At 40.0% G+C, this 23,243-nt stretch overlaps 1 protein-coding gene across 1 annotated transcript in view; it reads left to right on the top strand.

Annotated features, from left to right (window-relative positions):
* Positions 1-4,362: 4,362 nt before the first annotated feature.
* mnat1 (MNAT1 component of CDK activating kinase) overlaps positions 4,363-23,243 on the top strand; it is a 161,505-nt gene continuing 142,624 nt past the window's right edge. Inside the window, exons 1-2 of the mRNA XM_048537992.2 lie at positions 4,363-4,466; positions 20,626-20,932. Of these exons, the coding sequence (XP_048393949.1) occupies positions 20,844-20,932 (89 nt within the window). The 5' untranslated portion in view covers positions 4,363-4,466; positions 20,626-20,843. The remainder of the gene's footprint in view (positions 4,467-20,625; positions 20,933-23,243) is intronic.

The following is a 23,243-nucleotide window of genomic DNA, read 5'->3' as shown; positions in this document are numbered from 1 at the left end:
AGCTAGATGGGAAACATTGTGAGGTGGCAGAGTTTCTGAGACATGATGGGGCAGTTTGGCAGGGCAAACATCTTAAAGAGAAATGACTGTAAACATTAAACAACTGTCTTCACAAAGATAGCATGAAGCTACTTGTCAACAGTGCCATTCATCTGGCCATCTGTCTTCTCAGAAGAAACAAAAGGTGATTTTCTTAACAGCAGGAGCAGGAACTAGGAAAGATCATCTGTACAGACACAGCAGCCTGTGCAAGAGGACAGTAAATGTTGGCCGGAAACAAAGTCTACCAGAATCATTGCAGCTATATATTGCTGACAGGCAGGCAACACTGAAGATGCCTCAGGATAACCTGGGAAGTTGTACCCTACATTTCCTGGATGTTAGATGATCACCTGTGTCTGCAAGGACCAGGAGACAGTTACATTCCTAGGCCTTATAGCCTTTTGTGAACTCATCAGATAAAGTCAGTGTTCCTGGATACAATGGGTGGTGCTGGTGGCATCATGGTAATGTTCCTGAATTATTAATCCAGAAATCCAGGGAGCATGGTTTAAATCTCACAAAGGTATCTGATGAAATTTAAATTCAATTTATAAATTTGGAATTGAAAGCTTGTCTCAGTAATGGTGACCATGGGACTATAATCAATTATTGTAAAGATCCAGGGATAGTAGGAACTGCAGATGCTGGAGAATCTGAGATAACATGGTGTAGAGCTGGATGAACACAGCAGGCCAAGCAGCATCAGAGGAGCAGGAAAGCTGACATTTCAGGCCTAGACCCTTCTGAAGCAGGGTCTAGGCCCAAAACATCAACCTTCCTGCTCCTCTGATGCTGCTTGGCCTGCTGTGTTCATCCAGCTCTATACCTTGTTATTGTAAAGATCCAGCTGGTTCACTGATGTGCTTCGGGGAAGTTAGCTACAAGTGAGTCGAGACCTGCAGCAATATGGCTGACTGTTAATGGCCCTTTGAAATAGCCTAGCAAGCCACTCAGTTCAACAGCAGCTATGGATGAACAACAAATTCTTGTGCAAAATCCCATGAAAAGATGTTTTTAAAATCTCAGGAGCCTTAATGCAATCCCCAAAATGCTAACTCTATGGTTCACTCAGTTATAAGAACAACTTCAGGCTGATGATGTGAGATAACCAAAGAGAAGAACAGCATCTCCTTGTTGTAGAGAATACATTCTGCTGCTTTCACTTCAGACAGCCATGTCAGCACCTATTTGGGATATGAGACAAATGTTCAAGGAATGCATATTTACATTCGTGCAGTGTGTATACATCGCTTAAACACCATGCCACTAATGCGTCCTCAAAATGTATTTTTGTTCTGCTTCCCACTATGTCCAGGACCTGTCCTACATCTGCAGCTGGGGAAAAAGGGAGCTCGCTAACTGGTTATGCCCTTTTCACAATGAAGGGCTTGACAACATCCACTGGTAGCTCTAGGGGCCTGGTCTCCTGAAAGTCCTCATGCACAGATGCAGGCACATTATCTTCAGCCTGAGTTCTTGTAAATAGTGGAGTCCCTAGCAGAGGGGAGGTGAACCGACCACTTGTGGAGTGACCTGAGGCAAAGCTCTTTGTGTTCATGGCAGTCATTTTTCTTCCCTGTGGGTGTCTGCTGGCACCACACTGTCCCCTTGAGAAAACGGGACACCTGGAATGAGGCTGAGGTATCCCGTTCTCTCTCACTTTATCATACATGCTGTGTACCTTTGACTAGAGTGATGGAGTGTAGGCTCGAGAACAAACATGGCAGCCCCTGAGGATTTTGATGGGAGGATTTTGATGGACTTGACTCTCCAATACAGCCACCACACTTTCCACATAGGCAGCCAAATGATTGCACGCTGAAGCCATGACAGCAGTTGGATGGACTCAGCCATCTTCTGCACAAGACTAGTGAGGACCTTCACTATCATGAGCTGATGTTTCTCTACCTCTTTCTGCTGAGAAATGGCAGCGATCAGAGTCACATCTTTTGCATGTAGGCTCAACAGGTGCCTGGTCTCCTACAGTCCTTTGAGTAAAAGAAGCCTTGGGCATTTCTTCCTCCTGCAGCAGTCGACTCATGTCAATGATGTGCTCACCAGATTGTGTCTCTGCGTCATATTTAGCTATTGCACCCTTCACAATGTCACTGATTCAGCTGGACTCTGATTGTGGGATCTTCATCTTGGGACCACTGCTGGCTGCTCATACCTGTTGAAGAGTCAAGTAACAATTGGTTGCCTGATATGCACAATGCCTGATAAACATAAATGTGCGAGACTGACATGCATCTGAGAAGAGCAAACAGTAATGCTCCTTGCTAGCTTGTTTTTCCATTCTGATTTTATTGTCTTGATCAATGCATGACAGCCCATGGTTCTCATGCTAGCTCTCTGGCTTGTTGTTTAAAAGTCATGATGATTTGGATATTGGATACCTCTGCTGGTCTGAACCCAGTCCCTCCTGTTGTGCACGAGCTTGTCCTGCAATGAATGAAAGGGAGAGATTGAGTTTTATGACAATGGGTGTTCAAGTACTTTGTGAGCATGCATAACCCTGCATGATGGGCCTGCTGTTTAAATAAGCAGGAAACACAGGATGACTGTGAGTCCTTCAGTGCACATGATCCTGAGTCTTATAGATGTATGTGATGTGCCTGTCCAGTGACACAGTTAGACTGAGTGTTTCCCTAATTAATGTTAACCATAAATGAGAAGATGGTGACGTTCACCCTTTCCTGACCCTAGAAGGTCGTTCATTCTTTCCTTGCATTTCACTTCATAGAATCCCTACAGTTCAGAAGCAAGCTGTTTGGCTCACTAACCTTTTGGTAAGCATCCCCCAACCAGACTCACATCCCCTCTCCATAACCTTGCATTTCCCACAGCTAAGGGCCTGTTCTGTGCTGTATTGTTCTATTGTTCTATGTTCTAATCCACCTAACCTGCACATCTTTGGACTGTGGGAGGAAACCAGAGGAACTGGAGTAAATCCATGCAGACACAGGGAGAATGTGCAAACTCAACACCGACAGTTGCCTGAGGGTGGAATCAAGCATGGTCCCTGCCACTGTGAGGCAGCAGCGCTAACCACTGAGCCACTGAACCACTCCTCAATGATGGCCATATTCACTGACTTACACTGGGACCTTGGATATCACAGACCTTGTCTGATATGAGACCCTGGTGTCATGCCCCTTTTTGTGGATGGTCTGCAGTATAACTTCTAGCAAAGCATTGTTAAATCCTGAGCCCAAGCTGTGCCTGGTCTGTGACCTCTCCAGGGATATGGGGGTGACCAATCTAAACCCCTCTGGTATTCCTGATTTGAGGTGAAAGGCTGCCTTTGTGACCTTTAACTAAAGGGCAAGCACCTTTGACCAAGAAGGTCCTGGCAGGTGTGAGAACTTCTGCTCCACCCAGCCAATGTGATTCATCATTTAATCCATGCTCAAGACGCATACACCCAACTCACTCTGGGGTGTGGCACAAGAGACTAGCTCAACGACACCCAACACTTTTGTTACATCCAAAATAGAAAATCCTGTTCAATCTAATCCTGCAATTCTAGAACTTTTAACACATAGGCACTCAAATTTTGAGAACAGGATGTGACTCAGAATTCTAGCATTTCAACTGGCAGAATGGTCTTGGGTTAGTAAATGTATGTATGATTTCTGACCTCAATAAATATTGCACTTTTCCTGATCAAAATTAGCTTTTTGGAAACAAGAAACAAAGTGTCTGGTCATCTCTTAACTTAGATTCAGCAGTGTATCAAGGGACAATGTGAGTCTATAACGCTGACGGTGCCTTAGCAGATGGAGAAAGTACAAGTGTGAACCAAAATGCTCAAATGATACAGTTTGATTCCAGGCTTCTATAGACCAGGTTTAGCAATTTTCAGGAGAGAAATGGTATCTTGATGACACTTTTGTGTATTCAAGTCACAATTGCACAGATCTCACCAGGTGAAATGATATTTGCTGTCCTGCTGGCAAGTTGAAGAGAACATTTGGAGGGTCAAACGTATACGTCAGAATATCATCAAAGGAATAAATTGCATTGAAAGTCATTGATTTCATTGGGTTAGAGTTGTGATAAGGTAAATGAAAACACTTTCATAATCCCAATGCAGTAGACCTATAGCAAATATTGTATTCTTTCCTAAGAAATTATAACATTTAGAATGTTTAAAGTATTTAATCTTGCACTCTTGCATTTACTGTAAACACAAACAGAAAGCAACTGGATAGTTGAGTGTTGATGGAGTGGTTTGACCACATTTTTTAGCCAGTGTAGGCAAATATTTAAAGGAATGTGAAAATAGTAACTGCTGGTAGAGTGGAGATCAACACCTATAAGAGAAGAAATGGGTTAACAGCTGTGTTAACTTTCATTAAAATGCTTCAGAGATCGATTTCCGATACAGAGCTATACATTATATGTTAGTTACGTGTTAACTGGTGAGTAATTTTCAAAGGTTGATTGTCTTACTATTGTTGAAAATGCTCTCTTTTCAGGTTCTGTCTCTTTCAAATCTGCAGTCACCACACCTTTTCTCAAAGAAAGTATTCCTTGACCCCCCTGTCCATCTATAAGTTTCTTTACCACTCCAAAGTCCTTGAAAGTGCTGTCATCTCCCAAAATCTGTATACAACTTTTCTAGAACTTACAGTCTGAATTCCTTTGATAATAAGGTGTAGAGCTGGATGAACACAGCAGGCCCAGCAGCAACAGCCTGCTGAGTTCATCCAGCTCTACAACTTGTTATCTCAGATTCTCCAGCATCTGCAGTTCCTGCCATCTCTGAATTCCTTTGATCAGGTTTCCACCCCTGTCTCAGGACCAAAGTATCTCCAATGAAAATCACAAATGATATCCTAAGTGACAATGACAAAAGTAAAGTTACTGGCTGTTTTCAAGATTTTACTGCTTTCATTTCAAGCCTTTTAACATTCATTGTTATTGAAATAACTGCACAGAGGCTGGTATACCATCCCCAATTCGCTCATTTTTTACTGGTGCATAGTACCGTACTTGACACTGGCCCAGCTTTCGCAGAACCAGCTCTCAGAGTGAACAGAACCTCTGACACTCCAGTTTATATCAGCTAGGGCTCCCTGACTGGAACAGGTTAACAGTCCCAATCAGAGAATTATATTCAATGAGGTCCACCTGGCCAATATTGTTATAGTCACGACAGTTATTATATTTTATTTGAACAAAAATGAGGTTGTTTTAATTTTTTTAGTTTATTTAATATTTATTTCTTTAATATATTTAATTGTTGCCACCTCATTGTAAATATGATAAATTGCAAATTGCATAAAGCTATTAATAGTGGGAATAGTGGGAACCAATATCACAAGATAAGCTCTACCAATCAGGACAGAAGAGTCTAATTGTGGGAGGGGCTTGTGTGTGTGTGTGTGTGTGTGTGTGTGTGTGTGTGTGTGTGCGTGCGCGCGCGCACATTTCAGTTGTTGTTTAGTCTCATGACAAGTCCATGTGGCTGTTAATAACCTGTACTTACATTGAAGTTGAGCCTGATGTTTCATAAGAAACCATTGTGTATCTTAGATGTAATGTAACTAGTTATTAATCAATATGTAATAAACCTTAACTGTTATCGAAAGAAACTCAATCTTCTGCTGAAAATCTTCTATGGGCATCCTTCCCCACTCGGCATTAGTAGCATGACTAATACTAATTGTATTACCAAATATACCAAAAGCACTTTCCTCTCTGAAGTAGACCTTAATTTATGTATATTTTTAATATCACTTATTGTAAGGTTGGGGTTTTTTTTGAGTTGTAACATCAGCTGGGATCAGGACAATTAAGATGAATCTGTGTCTTTCTCATTAAAGTAATGTCTATGAAGTGGTCGTGGTAACTAAAGATGTTTGTTGTAGTGAGGTTTATTGCATGGAAATTGAAAATGGCTTTGAATGGTGCTAAGAGTTTTCTGGAAGTGGAAAATATCTCAGTGGTTTATTTAAAATCTTTGACTAAAACTACACTGGGAGGTATAGCAGGTAAATGGAAGGTAGAAGTAAAAGTAGAAGCTCATAAGGGTGGGAGAAAGGAAACCTGAAATTGAAATGTTGCAGCTATGGTAAGCGAAAATATCATTAGAAATATTTAATAAAAGGATTTGAACTAGAAAAACAGAAAAAAAACAAAAACAGAGAAAATGGAGATAAGATCATTTGGAATGGAAAGAGAACTGCATAGGCTGTGGAATTTGAAAAACTTGAACTCCAGAGAAATTAAACAACATGAGTTGACCACTAAATATCTTACAGAAAAGGGAAGTAGAATATTTGTGGGTGGAAGAGATACTAGTTTTATAGAGCAGACAGAAGGATGCCAAAGCAATAATGGGAAAAGACTGGAACCAAACATTCATGCAAGAAATTAACATGCTTTTATCGTATTAAGACTGGACATACTAAAACCATTGCTGGAAATTACATGCAAGACTGATCGCAGCAATAGGAAGATTTGAGATGTTTTCAGAAAAGGAGAATTAAGAAAGCAAATCAGTCCTAAAGTTTTAGCGTTATGGAAAGAAAACATGTTTCGTTGCGATATTCTAAGAAGGGAATGATGATTTAGGACAGTTGCAAAATCATTTTTAGAGACTGACAAAGAAAAAATTGCTCAAGGTTCTGATTATTTGATCTCAAAAAGAGAGAATTCACTTAATGTTTCAAATTAAGGATGTAAATCAATAAGGATATTGAGAGACACTGGAGCAAGTTGGTCATTAATGTTGGCTGATGATACCATTTTCCAGAGGGGTTGTTAAAGGAGAAAACATTAATTGGAGGTCTTCATAGAGTTTACAAACTAGGGTCATAATACAGCGTTGGATTAAAGAGTGACTTGTTAAGTGCAGAAGTAGTAGTTGGACTGGTGAAACAAATTGACTTGATCTTATTTTGTAAAATGGTCTGGCAGGTTCAAACATATTGGCTTCACCAAGTCTGGTAGAACAAGTAGTGGAGGTAAAAGAAACTGAATGTTACAATAAGGAATATTTCCTGACTGTGTTGTAACAAATGTCACAGACACTTGATCTTTGACACATAAATCAGAAAAGAAGAAAAGTCTATGGAGCAGGAAGTTGATTTGGAAATTCAGTTATTGGATACAGTTTTTAAAAATTTAACTGAAAAGGATAAAGGCAAAGAGAATAAGATTTCTTATTTAAAAGAAATTAACAGGTTTGCATTAGAGTTACACCAAACAGACTACTCAGAAATTTCCTCAGAAAACATTACCAAAGTGTTATTACTTGAAAAATAAAGTCTTAATAAGGAAATGGGGACCATCTCAAATACTGACCAATGAGGAATGGACAGTGGTCCATGGGTAGTCATGCTATCTGAATATGGTTATGAAATTTTATAAGTGGCTCACAAACTTTCAATGGCAACTTAGGTATTAAGAAGTCGCAGGATAAAACATTGAAATATTTTATTGGCCAGGATTACATAAACTAGAAAAAGGAATAACAACATGACTTCTCCAAAAGATCAGTTGATAACAATTGTGCATAATTGAAATATATAAATATTACAGTAACTGCCAGCTGAACATCTGTAGAGAGAGTCACACATTTAAAACAGAGATGAGAATGAATTTCTTCTCTAAAAGGCTTGTGAATCTGTGAATTTTTTACCGCAGAGGTCTATTGAGGCTAGTTGTTGGTATATTGAATGCTAAAAAAAAAGAGTTTTAATTAGTAAGCTAATCAGGGGTGATAAGGAAAAGCAAGGAAAGTGTAGCTGAGGATTATCTGATCAGCCATGATCTCATTGAATAGTGGAGCAGACTCAATGAGCTGAATGTCCTACTTCTGCTCCTATGTCTTATGGTCTTATGGCCTTATTCTATGAAGCTCCTCCTTTACTGATCTCAAGTGAAATTTCTAGACTGCTCTTTGCAAGATCATTTATAGCTTGATTTGCACAGAAATGCTATATATGTCATTTAACCAGAAATAACTCACTAGAAATGTCTCTTCTTGCCTAATCCTTAATGAAATGTTTGCCTTCTATTTCTTGATTAAGATCTCTGACTGTTTTAATTGAAGCAGAGTGCAAAGCTGATTTGCTCTTTGCTTTGCTCTTCTGTCCTTTTATTGGTCCTTCCTTTTCTTCTGTGTCAATTTGTTTTCATAGTTATAACCCCTTTCATCAGGGGTGCTGCATTTGGGACTGTGTCTTTAAAAAAGAAAGGCTTATTTTTAAAAATTGTTCAGCAAATGAGGACATCGCTGACCAGGCAGCATTTATTGTCCATCCCTATTTGCCCAGAGGGCAGTTAAGAGTCAACCACATTGATGTGGGTTTGGAGTCATGTGTAAGCCAGACCAGGTAAGGATGGCAGTTTCCTTCCCTAAAGGATATTAGTGAACCAAATTAGGTTTTCCAACAATCAACAACAGTTTCATGATCATATTAAACTCTTAATTTTAGTTTTTATTTGTTAAATTCAAATTCCATCATCTGCCATAGCAGGATTTGAACCCAGGTCATCAGAACAAGAGGGGGAGGTCTCAGCAGAGGTTATTAAGGTTTCTAGGACAACTAATAGGACAAAGAGTATGGAAAGGGTCTGCAATGTAAATTCAGGTACAATAGATAAGGAGACAATTATGAGAAGGAGGCAGTTAACCTAGGTCTGAGGTGTTGTACTTAAATGCATGCAGCACATGAAACAAGGTAAATAAGCTTGTAGCACAGACTGAAATTGACAGGTACAAAGATGTGGGTAAGATAGAGACATGGCTGCAAGAGGATCAAGTCTGGGGAATAAATACCTGAAGGTACATGTCTCATTGAAAGGGCATTTTTAATAAATATCTCTCCTCAGTGTTTGCTGAGGAGAGAATCATGGGTGCTAAGGAAATAAGGGAAAAAAGTGGGAATGTTTTGGACAACATACACATTACCAGAGAGGAGGTGTTTGCAGCCTTAAAGTGCACTAAGGTGAATAAATCCCCCGGGCCTGATCAAGTCCATCATCGGATGTTGTGGGAGGCTAGGGAAGAAATTGCAGAGGCCCTTGCAGAGATTTTTGCTTCATCATTAGCCACTGGTGAAGTTCCAGAAGACTGGAGGGTGGCTTCTTCAAGAAGAACCTGAGGGGCAAACACTTCATGCTGAGAGTGGTGTATATGTCGAATGGGCTGCCAGAGAAAGTGATTGAGGCAGGTACAACAGCAACATTTCAAAAAAAACATTTGGACAGCTACATGGATGGGAAGGGTTTAGAGGGAATTGGAATTAGAGTGGGCAACTGGAACTAGCTGAGGGGGTACCATTATCAGCATGGATCAGCCTGGGCTGAAGGGCCTGTTTCCATGCTGTATTACTATATTACTCGATAACAGGTGGATCAACAGAGGAGGTGTCATTGCCTTGTTAGGAAGAAATGAAAATAAATTGATAGCAAGAAGTGATATGGAGTTGGAAGATACAGAATCTGATTGCGTGGGTTGAATTGAAGAACTGCAAAGGAAAAAGACCCTGTTTGAAATTGTTAACAGGCCTTCAAGCAGTAGTCAGGATGTGGGGAAGAAAATAAATTAGGAGGTAGAAAAAAGGCATGCAAGAAAGGCACTGTTACAATGATCATGGAGGGTACTTCAATATACAGGTGGACTGGGAAATCAGGTTGGTCAGGATCTCAAGAAAAGGAATTTGTGGAATGTCTCTGAGATTTTCTTTGGAGCAGATTGTGGTAGAATCCAGTAGATACAGGCAACTCCAGATGTTCTGATGTGTAAAGAAGCAGATTTAATAGGGAGTTTAAGGTGAAGGAACCCCTCAGGGGTAGTGACCATAATACGATAGAATATGCTTTGTTGTTTGAGAGGGAGAAGGTGGGATTGGATGTGATGGTATTACAGTTGACAAAAGACATGAGGGAGAAGCTGGCCAGACGTGATTGGACGGGAAGCCTAACAGAGAAGACAATGGTACAGCAATGGCAGGAGTTTCTGGGAATAATTCAGGAGGCACAACAGAAATTCATTGCAAGGAAGGAGAAACATGCTAAGGGAGGATGAGGCAAGGGAAGTCAAGGACAGCATAAAAACAAAATACAAGGCATACAGTGTAGTGAAGATTAGTGGGAAGCCAAAGGATTAGGAAGCTTTTAAATACCAGCAGAAAACAATTGAAGAAGCAATAAAGGGTGAGAAGATGAAGTATGAGAGTAAGTTAGTGAGTAATATGAAAGAAGATTGCAAGACTTTTTTTAGATATCTAAAAGGTAAGAGAAAGGCAAGAGTGGACACTGGACCTCTGGAAAATGAAACTGGAGAAGTAATGCTTGGGAAACATAGAAATGGCAGAGGAACTGAATAGATACTTTACATCAGTTTTCACAGTGGAAGGTACCACCAACGTAGCAGAACTTCAAGAGTATCAGGGGACAGGCTGCGTGCCATGGCCAGCACTGAGGAGAAGGTGCTTGGGAAGCTGAAAGGTCTGAAGGTGGATAAATCACCTGGACAAAATGGACTATGGTCTCGAGTTCTGAAGAAAATAGCTGAGGAGATTGTAGAGGCTCTGTTAGTGAACTTTCAGGAATCACTGGAGACAGGGAGGGTTCGAGAGGAAAATAGTGAATGTATCACTCCTGTGTAAGAAGAGAGGGAGAGAGAAGGCAGGAAACTATAGGTCTGTTAGTCTGACATTGTTCGTCTTGCCTGACAAAACTTCTAAAATTCTTTGATGATGTAACAAGCAGGTTCTGATCTATTTGGATTTCCAAAGGCCTTTGACAAGGTGGCACACAGGAGGCTGCTAAATAAGTTTAGAACCTATGATGTTAGGGGCAAGGAACCATTGTGGATAGAGAATCGGCTGGTTGGGAGAAGGCAGATGGAATATTTTCGGGATGGCAGCTGGCAATGAGTTGAGGTCCACAGCGGTCAATGCTGAGTACAACTATTCACATCATCTATTGATAATCTGGTTGAAGGAACTGCTGACATTGTTGCTAAGTTTGCAGATGATGCAAAGACAGGTGGAGGGGCAAGTATTGTTGAGGAAGCTTGGAGGCTTTAGGAGAGTGGACAAATAAATGATAGATGGAATACAATGTGAGAAAATGCAAGTTATGCACTTTGATAGGAAAAATAGAGGCACAGTCTATTTTCTAAATAGGAAAAGACTTCAGAAATCTGAAGCACAAAGGGCTTTGGGAATACTAGTTTGGGATTGTCTTTAGGTTAACATGCAGGCTCAGTTGGCAGTTAGGAAGGCAACATTAGCGTTCATTTGAAGAAGGCTTGAAAATAAGAATACATACTGCTGAGACTGTATAAGGCTCTGGTCAGGCCAAACTTAGAATATTGTGAGCACTGTATCAAGGGAAGGTTCTGTTGGCATTGGAGGGGGTCCAGAGGAGGTTTACAAGAATGACCCTGGGGATGAAGAATTTGTCACATTTCTTTTAGGATTCTGGGTCTGTACTTGAAGAAGGAGGAGGAATATGATTGGAACTTTCAGAATACTGAGAGGCCAGGGCAGTGTCAATGTTGAAAAGAAGTTTCTACTAGTAAGAGAGGCTCCAGTAAAAGGCAGGGTACTCTTAATGGACCAAATAGTCTCTTTTAACTCCTACATTCATGAGAGATCACAGGCAAAGAGTAACATACTATGACATCATGTCACTGCCAATCATGTAAAGTGTTCCCTTCTCCCCAGTTGCGTTCACAGTGAAAAATCTTTCATCGGAGTCTGGACATCCAAGAACTCAAAATCCACCTCAATTCCTGCTGTTCTGACATGGTCCATAAATAAACATGTAGCAGAAAATGATCCTGCCTAATAGTTATATAATCATTGTAGTAAGCTGTTGACCTTTCAAAATAATGAGCGTGTAAGAATATCTTGAACAGTTTGACAGTTATCAATGTTTAATATATGAGGCATTCTACACTTAATAAAGCAATCAAAAATAAGTAAGAGTCTAAAATAGTCCATCTTTTTGTGAAAAGTTGAATTATGTTTTTAAAAGAAGGCTTAATCAGACTGTCATATTGGAAAGGTCATCACTTGGTGTTAAATGATTGATGTCTTGACATTTGCAGCACATCATATACCAATAGATCCAGATTACTTATTACAGGGACTTCACAGTTCTCTCCATTTGAGCACTTTATTTTTATTTGGATTGTTCTGCTTGGTTCATGTCACATTTGAGCAACTTTTAAAGCTGATCGCACGTACGAGGATGATCTTATGCTGAATCACATTGTCCTGCTCAGGCCATGAGATTTCTTCCAGCAGAGATCCCACATCTTGCATGATGACGTTGGGCTGACTTTGCAGTTGGCTGCGAAGCAACTGATCTTGCTGCTGAACTTGGAAGAAAGCTGCCCAAAAAGATGTGATCTCTGTGGTTCAACCCTCCCCTTAGCTGCCAATAGTCTAGATTAGGTGCCAAGTGAAAGGAATCCACTTGCATCCATCATCAGTAATATTACCAGCTGAGTAATCACATTCTCAAAGGCCACAAACTAGCAAAGTTATTTAGTCTTTCCGACAGTGAAATTAATTATGATTACTTTAGCATGTACATTTACAAAAAGTAAACACATTTTTACAAAAAAATAAAAAAACTTTAATTTTTTTTAGTTAATTGGAGAATATTAACATTCTACAAATATAAAATTAACATGGCCAGTGAGGGTGTTCAGCATTAATTATGGAGCTGGTACAATGTCACAAATCCAATTACACCTCATTCAACAAGGTAGGGGTAGTTCTTCAAGGCTTTTTACAGCAAGACTAACTGTGTCAAAAGTAGAAGTTTGATGAATGCACTGATTGGTTTGGGATTGCCATCTTGTAGGGAGGAAAGGGACAATCTTAACTTCTTGGTTTCTGTATAATTCATGCATGCCGTGACCATTGAAGTTGCTGCCAGCTTCAGTGGAGTAACAATGGCTACCAGTTTTGTTGTTATTGCCATCACAAAATCTGGGCTATTGTCTGTTGGACCCATCCAGGTGTGTCTGTTTAGGCACCTTCCTGTTATTGTAAGTGGAACAGAACCTGCTTAGTCATGCCTTCACTTCCTCCAAGACTTTCTCCACTTCATAGATTAGACGTTTTCTTGTTTGGGGAAAGTACAAAATCCTCTCATTGCCGGCAAGGAATTACAGCAGTTGAATGGCACCCCATATTAAGTGGTGCATTCAGTTTTAAATAGGTACAGGCTCTACTGAATTCCTCATCCTCCAACTGACAGGCTTTCCACCAATTAAATCAAAAACAAGTTTGATTATCAATATAGCGCATACTTCAGAGTGACAACGCCGGGCAGGTGGCCAGGTAAAATAGGTCTTCTGTCTCTGCATTTCAGCTTGACATATATGGAAGTGAAAATATAGCCTTAAATATTTAGTTGAGACAACATTCGACTTTTCCACTGGAAAAAGTAAATAATAGATTGTTTAGTATTCAAATATAAACAAAACCTGCAGCAGCTGTATAATCAGTACAATCTACAATTGTGGAAAAGAGACAATGAAAAGCTTTTTCTTTGTCCCCTTTTCACACACCTGCAGACAGCCTAGCTAAACTCGCAATCTTAGTAAACTTTACCTAAATATACCCTAAGTATACCCTGTAGGTATTCTTGAAATGATTTGGAAAAAAAAGTCGATGATAAAGACAAATCATGCCTTTTCCTCATCTCGGCATTATGACCAACAAAAAGTCGGTGTTTTGGAAAGATTATAAAAGAGATTGAAATGTGATTTGATGACAAGCAAGTGGCCTGATAATTAAGGCAGTAGACAGGCATGAGGGGAAAAAATGTGACAGTACAACACCAACATGGGTTTTTCAAACAGGACTCTTAATATAACAGCATGAAATTACTCACAATGAATTGCAGAAAGGTGTTCTTCTTGGACAAGCCTGTTACAAATGTGTGTCATTGAGACTTGCTTGACTGTAGCGGTTTCCGTGAAAGAAATGATTATCTTACTTTTTTGGGCATTGATTCATGTGGCTCCATAGTACAAACACATTTGCATAATTCAGGCTGGAACATTTGGCAGGGACAAAATATTTGTACTTTCTGAAGGTGGACTGAAAAATGTATTCTGTGATACAAGGCTTAATGTGGATAACTAAACTGCTTTAGTTTGCAGTGGAAAAATTTATGGTTTATCAGTTTGGCTAATCCAATTGGTGTCATTTCTTTGCATGATAACATAAGCGTGATGAGAATACTGTGCCTTTCTTGATTTAAGATGTTTGTTAAATTTTTGTTTTCCATTCTCGTTATTGTATCTTGTTGTTTCAAACCATTCTGTTTCAAATGAAAGCCTCTCTTGTTCACAGCCAATAGGATTGAAGATTTTCTAAATTAATGGCCATAGTTTATTTTTCAATTGTTGAGTTTATTTAACGGATTGCTTTTTACATGCTATTAGGAAGCAGTATTAAAGTTAATTGAATACCACCTTATTTCCTTTTGACTCTAATCAATTTTTTGATTTGTATAATTCATTACATTTTAAAATAATTTAAATCCTTCCTGTGGAAAGTCAATCATGATGTGAAATCCTGAAAAGTGGTATGGTGTTTATGTCTTCTAGGGAATAAAATGAGGCCCAGTCTTTGTAATGACTGAATAAATTATATTTTATTCTTTGTGAATAGGGCCATAGACATTTGCTCAATGTATATGTGATCAGAGATAATGGGAACTGCAGATGCTGGAAAATCTGAGATAACAAGTGTGGAGCTCGATGAACACAGCTGGTCAAGCAGCATCTTAGGAGCACAAAAGCTGACGTATCGGGCCCAGACACTTCATCAGAAAAAGCTTTTTCTGGTGAAGGGTCTAGGGCCAAAACGTCAGCTTTTGTGCTCCTAAGACGCTGCTTGGCCTGCTGGGTTCATTGAGCTCCACACTTTGTTATGCTCAATATATATGCTTGATACTAAAATAGGATATATCAAAACTAAATGTCTGATAATGCTGCACTGATCTGCTCACTGTTTATAATGCAAATATATGAACAGCAATCATCTTTGATTCTGAAAGGTGCCCAGTCAACCTCAGGTTGCCCAGGCAGGGGAATTTGAGTAACAGGTAAAGCTAGTTCTCTAATGTTGCTACATTACAGCAAACATGTTTGGTGTTCACCACAAACTAGATGCTACTGTAAACCAAAAAGACATTCTGTCCACCACACGAATGTGTAATGTATCATATGAGTTTCAGTGCTAGTGTGATGCCAAGTATGCAGGCCAAACTTCCCAATAGCTAGCAAACTGTATCAAATAGCATGGTCCTTTGACTGTCTGATGTGAACAGCACACTGATTACACTCAACCAGGTACTGCTTGCAGAACTCTGCACCAACATTCAATGGGTTTCTTCTGTTAGACAACAATTAATAAATAATCCCCACTGCACTAAGAATTGGATTAGTGTCTTACATAAGATTATTGGTCTGGCTTGCAATATAATTCTTTTCATGTGTGCTAGAAGTTACATTTATTCATAAAGCTGCGTTCTTTATGGGCAGAAAGAATGTCTTCACAAATTACACCCTTTCATTGAATAAAAGGCTCGAGAGAGAGAGAATGTCAATCCCTGCTGCTTACCCATGACTACTCCCAAACCAATGAGAGCTGATTTGCCTAGTTTGAACTAGTTTGAATTGAGAGTTTGAATTTAATAAGTAAGATTGACAATTAACAGTTCCTGCTGCATTCCAAACTAACTATAACTCAACAAGTCAACAGCCTGCTACATAAACTGTTTCCTTTCTAAATTTAGTTTTCCTATCTTTTAGTTCTGATGCTTTGACTTCATTTTTCTTTTCTAGCAATGATTAAATTATGTTGAATATTTTTATTAAATGAAATTCTGGGATTGCTACTGATAGGGAATTTAGTTGCATCATTCTATCCATTGTTTGCTAAAATCATAAATACCAGTTCATTGTTTTAAATAGCAACTCAATTGACAATATGGTTAGCTTTTAACCATCACTGATCTTTAAGAGGAGAATTCACATTAAGACAGCATGCATTTGTATATGGATATACAGAGAATCATTCACTACCATTTCCATCACCTCCAACAGGATGCCACCACCAGACACTTATTCTCCTCCCCTGTCAGCCTTATGCAAGGACGCTTCCCTCTGGGACACCCTGGTTCACTCTTCCTTCACTCCCAACTGTCACAGTTGCATGCACATTCCCCTGCGACCACAGAAAGTGTAAGACTTGCCAGTTCACTTCTTCCCTCCTCAGTATCCAGGGGTCCAAACAGATCTTCCAGGGGAAGCAGCACTTTTCCTACACTTCTAGTCTACTGCATTCGCTGATCACAATGTGGTCTCTTCTACAGTGGGAAAATGAAGCGTAGACTGGATGATCACTTCACAGAACATCGGCAAGTCAAATTAGGTCACAAACATTGTGTTTTTATGTCATTCTCCTCTTAATTGGTGTCCCGAATTTTATGGAGCATTTGTAATTCGAACTTAACTACATCTGCAACTGTATAAATAGTAGTATAAGCTTTCTCCTGCTTTTTGACACACAGCTATAAAGCCACTGTATGAGTATTTTTACCGCTTAAAGCTTTGAAATTTATCCTTCAGCTTTTCTGGGAGTTGCGAGGTCATGTTGTGGCTGTACAGGACATTGGTTAGGCCACTTTTGGAACACTACGTGAAATTCTGGTCTCCCTGCTATAGGTAGGATGTTGTGAAACTTGAAAGGGTTGAGAAAAGATTTACAATGATGTTGCCACAGTTGGAGCATTTGAGCAGCAGGGAGAGGCTGAATAAGCTGGGGATATTTTCCCTGGAGCATCCAAGTATCCAAGCATCCAAGCGGTGACTTTATAGAGGTTTATAAAATCATGAGGGACAGGATAAGGTGAATAGACAAGGTCTTTTACCCAGAGTAGGGGAATTCAAAACTAGAGTACATACGTTTAAGGTGAGAGGGGAAATATTTAAAACGGACCTAAGGAGCAACTCTTGCACACAGAGAGTGGTGTGTGTATGGAATGAGCTGCCAGAGGAAGTGGTGGAGGCTGGTACAATTACAACATTTGAAAGGCATCTGGATGGATGTGTAATCAGGAATGATTTAGAGGGATATGGGTCAAATGCTGGCAAATAGGACCAGATTCATTTTGGATATCTGGTCGACCGCACGAGTTGTGCCAAAGGGTCTGTTTCCATGCTGTACAACTCTATGGCACCTAAAATAATTCTTAGAAACAAATAAAGCAATTTGACAAAATCTAAGACATTTCATTTGGCTAGCTAAACGCTACTGAATTACCCTAGGAAACTGAACACTGTGCAAATATTCACCATAGAATCACTTTCAGCTAACTTTGTTCTGACTGAAAATATCAAGTCTATTTTGAGATTAGCAGAGGCCTTCAAGTAAAATCTTTTAATGTTGTTATTAAGGAAGTTAATAGGTTTTTATGGATACAGTTAATCATATTTTTGTGAAATGTAAAAACATTATATATTGTGGTTAATTTCTTATTTTGGAGATAATTACATCAAAGCTTAATGAGGGTGCAGAGGAAAATCCCAAGCATGCTACCAGAGATGAACTAATACAATTCTGTGAGGAGGATTTGAGAACAACAATGACCTGCATTTATATAACACCCATAACATGGTAAAATATCCCCAAGGCAATTTTCAGCTACGTTATTAAACAAAACTTGACATCAAGATACATTAGGAGATATTGGAGCAGCTGACTGAAAATCCTGGTGAAATGCATTTCATGTAGAAGCATAAAGGAAAGGCGGTAGATAGGAATGTGACTTTTAGGGAGCAAATTCAAAAGCTTAAAGTCTACACTGTTGAAGGCATAATGGACATTGATGTAATGATGAACATCAGGAATGAGGAAGAGAATAGAGTGGAGGAGTGTAGGATTTTGCTGCAGCTGTACAAAACTCTGGTGTGGCTGCACTTGGAGTATTGCGTACAGTTCTGGTCACCACATTATAAGAAGGATGTGGAAGCTTTGGAAAGGGTGCAGAGGAGATTTACTAGGATGTTGCCTGGTATGGAGGGAAGGTCTTACGAGGAAAGGCTGAGGGACTTGAGGCTGTTTTCGTTAGAGAGAGGAAGGTTGAGAGGTGACTCAATTGAGACATATAAAATAATCAGAGGGTTAGATAGGGTGGATAGGGAGAGCCTTTTTCCTCGGATGGTGATGGCGAGCACAAGGGGGCATAGCTTTAAATTGAGGGGTGAAAGATATAGGACAGATGTCAGAGGTGGTTTCTTTACTCAGAGAATAGTAAGGGAATGGAACGCTTTGCCTGCAACGGTAGTAGATTCGCTAACTTTAGGTACATTTAAGTCGTCATTGGACAAGCATATGGACGTACATGGAATAGTGTAGGTTAGATGGGGTTCAGATTGGTATGGCAGGTCGGCACAACATCGAGGGCCGAAGGGCCTGTACTGTGCTGTAATGTTCTATGTTCTATGTTCTATAATGATGGAGAAGTGTGCGACTTTTTTTGGGTGACCATGAGAGAAGCTGGGATTATTTTTCATTTATCCTTAAAGGTAGATTTAATAGAGTTATACTGCAATAAAACAGGGCCTTTGGCCCATTATGTCTATGCTAACCAATAAACACTGAATTACAGTAATTCCTTTAAACTGCAGTGGTCCATAGCCTACTCTGCCTTGACATTTTAAATCCTCTTTCAGACGCTTCTTAATTGTTGTGAGATCATTTGCTTCCACTACTCTCTCAGGCAGCACTTTCCATGTATCTAACACCCTCCTGGTGAAAAACATCTTTCAGATCTGCTGTAAACCATTCACTCCTCACCTCAACTTGTGCCCTCTGGCATTAGGCACATCTACCTTGAAGAAATTATTCTCACAATCTACCCTATGCCTGTCATATTTTGTATACCTCAATTTAAATCCTCATCAGCCCCCACTGACTATGGAAAAAAAAACCCAGCCTATCCAATCCCTCCTCATAACAGATTTTTCAGCCCAGGCAGCATCTTGTGAATCTCCTCTACACCCACTCCAGTTGCTCAAAATGCTTGAAAAAAAAAGTTTTGCTAGAGCAAGTAAAAGATCAGTAACTGGGGACACATTAATTAATAAATGAATTGAAGCTTAAGCTGTTCTGGTGTCCAGTTAATTGCCTGAAAAGTAGAAGGAAACAGATTCAACTTTTAAATGATAACTGTTACATATATATATATATCTATATATTTCAGGGCTTTGGCAAAAGTGAAAGCGGAGAAATTAATATATCATTTTTGAAGAAAAGGCACAGACATGACGGACCAAATAGTATTTTTCTGTGCTGTAGGATTCTATGATCAGAAATTTTAGATGCAAGAAAGAAATCCACATTTATCTGGGTGCTTTATGACTCCATCAACAAATTCTGTCCAAATATGAATTTAGTTTTCCATTTGTAACATCACTGAGCTTGTTATAGAGTTATACAGCATGAAAACAGACTCTTCAGTCCAACTCGTCCGTGCCAACTCAATTTCCCAAACTAATCTAGTCCCACTTGCCTGTGTTTGGCCCATATCCCTCTCAAACTTTTCTATTCATTTAAGAGACTGCTGGACATGCATATAGTCACAGAAATTTGAGGGTGCATACATGAGGATCAATGGTTGGCACAACATTGTGGGCTGAAGGGCCTGTTCTGTGCTGTACTGTTCTATGTTCTATGAAATGTTGTAACTGCACCTGCGTCTATCACTTCCTCTGAGTTCATTCCGCCTACCTGCACAAACCACTGTTTATGTGAAAAAATTGCCTCTCAGATCCTTATTTGGACCTACCTCCTTACTTTGCCCTGTACACCATCAGACAATAAGGATGCTAAGTGAAGAGGGAATGTTGACAGGTAAATTCAATGCATAATACACTGACATAAACTATGACACAAAAAAGTTTGTGGAGAATAACTTTGACTATGCAAATTTAATCATTATACGTATTTACACGTTATGTAAATATAGCAGGAACCAACTGCTTCTATTTATAAAGTGTAAAATAATCCAATATAAAAAAACCAATTGAATCACAAAATATGTAGACGTTGATGAAACAAAATGTTTCCCTGTTATGTGCATAAATGTGCCTCATATCCTTTACCAATCTTGCCCTGTTAGCCCTGAATATTTTTGTGCATATAATTTATAATATTTTTTATATCCTGATGAAGGGGCGCTGGAACCGATACGCTGGCTCTGCTTTCTCTCCACTGTTGCTGCTAGACCTGCTCAGTTTCTCCAGCAATTTCTGCTTTCGTACAGCGGCAGGAAATACGCAAATTTTATAAAATCGATTTGAATTGGTTTAATTAAGTATTCAAAAGAACCTCGCTGCATCGGATAAATCTCTACTCAGTGAGTCAACAGAAATACATTCAATAATGTTTATATTTGTTCTGGTGACAGCCATTGAAAACATAAAAATATCATGCCTATGAAATAATGGCAACCGCAACTTTAGGCTGCCATGGAGGAATTAAAAAGCACAAAAATAATCATTTTTTTCTTCCTCCGTAGGCAATACTTCTGCGGTGTAACCCAGCAGCTGGGAGTTAGCAGCATTACAGAGCAGCTATTGTTCACCTTCTCAATTGCCACCGCGGTCAGGGTTGTACTCCAACCGTGTCCTCCCCTTTGTCTTCCGCCAGCTCAGTGAAGCCGGACTCTTTGTGCAGTGCCTGGTGTAGCGGCGGGACACATGTGGTTGCCGCGCTCTTTCCAAGAGATCTGTCAGAATGGATGATCAGAGATGTCCTCGCTGCAAAACCACGAAATACCGCAACCCTTCGCTGAAACTGATGGTGAACGTGTGCGGACACACTTTGTGAGTGATGCATTATGATCTTAAGAAATGATGGGGCACATTATGCGAGTTTCGTGTATATTCTCCTTGTACGTTGCAAATTCAGTGATTCATTGTCGACCGTAGCTGTTTCCCCTCTTCTTTGCTGGAGGGTTGGGGACTGTGTTAGACCTGGCTGCCAGGAGCCTGCATTGACATCATTTCAGTCTTAACCGCATTAAGTCTACATGCAAGCAATAAAAAGAAACATAGACGGTGGAAACGTGAAACAAAACTTGGAATTGCACCGTAACATGGTTCGCTTTTTTGGTCAGAGAGCAAGAACTGCAGATGCTGGAGTCAGAGATAACACAGTGTGGAGCTGGAGGAACACAACAGGCCAGGCAGCATCAGAGAAGCAGGAAGACTGATGTTTCGGGTCGGGACCCTTCTTGAGAAAAATGGCCCATTTCTGAAGAAGGGTCCTGACCCAACATGTCAGCTTTCCGGCTCCTCTGATGCTGCCTGCTGCTGTGTTCCTCCAGCTCCACACTGTGTTATCTCTGTTTTGTTTTTTTCCTTTTGGCTGTTACAGAATATATTGGAGTGTTTTCATCATTTTGGGTTTCTTGGTGTTGGCACTCAAAGCAAGCAAACAGACACCCAACCACTCTTTTGCCTGAGATGTTAACCCATTATGTTCTCTTTATAATCAAACAATACTTATTGCCAGCAATTTCAGCTTCCACCCAGGTTTGAATTCTTGGAAAGCAGCTTCCCCGAATACAGGACCCTGAGTTTATTTCATTATATTTTCTTCTGTTTGAGTAGCTAGCTCAAGATCCATGAACAAACTCAGTTTTGATGTGGGTTTGGGAGTTGAGTTAAATAATACAGGTAAACCTACCATAATCCTAGCAAACTATAAGCCTGCCCTTTTTCATTAGTGGGAGGTGACTGGTGGTGATCTTAAGCAAGGGGAGAGATTGAGAAGGAGAGAGTTCTTTTTGCTGGTGGTGGAATTTAACTCACACTGTTAGCATTACTCAGCATTGCAAGCCAGTCGCCCAGCCAATTGGGCTAACCCCCAATCTCTAGCATGAGCTTGCAATATTGGTGAAGGAATAAATACGAGAGAAATCCAATCTCATCTTTTACCTACAAATTTATCTTTTGACAGATGCAGTTACCAATGATAGTATTGACATGAGCACCAACTGCAGAGTTATTGTGGAGATGAATTCCCACCCCCCCGCCGCCATTCTTCTAAACTTAAGTGAATGTAGACCTAACCAATCCAGTCTGTCTTCATATGTAATTTCTGTCATCCCAGGAATCAGTCTGGTAAAACTTTGCACTCCTATAATAGCCAGTACATCCTTCCTCAGATAAAGAGACAAGAACAACTTGTAGTTCTGATGCAATCTTACTAAGGCCTGTACAATTGCTATAGGACATGGTGCTCCTATACTTGAATTTCCTGGCTATGCAGGCCAACATATCATTTGCCGCCTTCATCACCTTCGACATCTGCATCCTTATCCTGGTTTTGTTGCACCTCCCTTTTTCCACAATCTATCACAATTCAGACTAACTATCTTATTAGAGATAATAGGAACTGCAGATGCTGGAGAACCTGAGATAACAAGGTGTAGAGCTGGATGAACATAGCAGGCCAAGCAGCATCTGCTCCTAAGATGCTGCTTGGCCTGCGGTGTTCATTCAGCTCTACACCTTGTTTCTAGCTATCTTATTACACTGTTTGTTACTGTAATCCACCTAAAACTTTATTTTTTTCTGATCTCGCAGTATCCATCTCCCACTTTCCTGTGCCCCTTAGATTTTGCTCCCTAATGTTCCCAATGGCTCTGATGCTCCCTGTCCAATTAGTTTAAATACTCTCAACTGCACAAGCGAATAACTCCCAACTACAGTTGATCCAGCACTGTTTGAGTGCAACCTGTCCAGACTGCAGAGGTCCTATATTCCAGGAAAGTAGAGCTTTCCTACTTTCACCATATCTCCAACAACCCATTCAGTTGCTCCGTCTTCCTAGTTCCCTACTGTGTAGCATATGGCACAAAGAATAATTCAGGGATTACTATCTTTAAGGTAATAAAATGTGAGGCTGGATGAACACAGCAGGCCAAGCAGCATCTCAGGAGCACAAAAGCTGACGTTTCGGGCCTAGACCCTTCATCAGATGAAGGGTCTAGGCCCGAAACGTCAGCTTTTGTGCTCCTGAGATGCTGCTTGGCCTGCTGTGTTCATCCAGCCTCACATTTTATTATCTTGGAATTCTCCAGCATCTGCAGTTCCCATTATCTCTGATACTATCTTTAAGGTGTTGTTT

Source organism: Stegostoma tigrinum, chromosome 10 (genome assembly GCF_030684315.1).
Source record: "Stegostoma tigrinum isolate sSteTig4 chromosome 10, sSteTig4.hap1, whole genome shotgun sequence".
Taxonomy (NCBI): domain Eukaryota; kingdom Metazoa; phylum Chordata; class Chondrichthyes; order Orectolobiformes; family Stegostomatidae; genus Stegostoma; species Stegostoma tigrinum.
The sequence above is the reverse complement of the archived record's forward strand: the minus strand, read 5'-3'. Positions and strand labels throughout refer to the sequence as shown.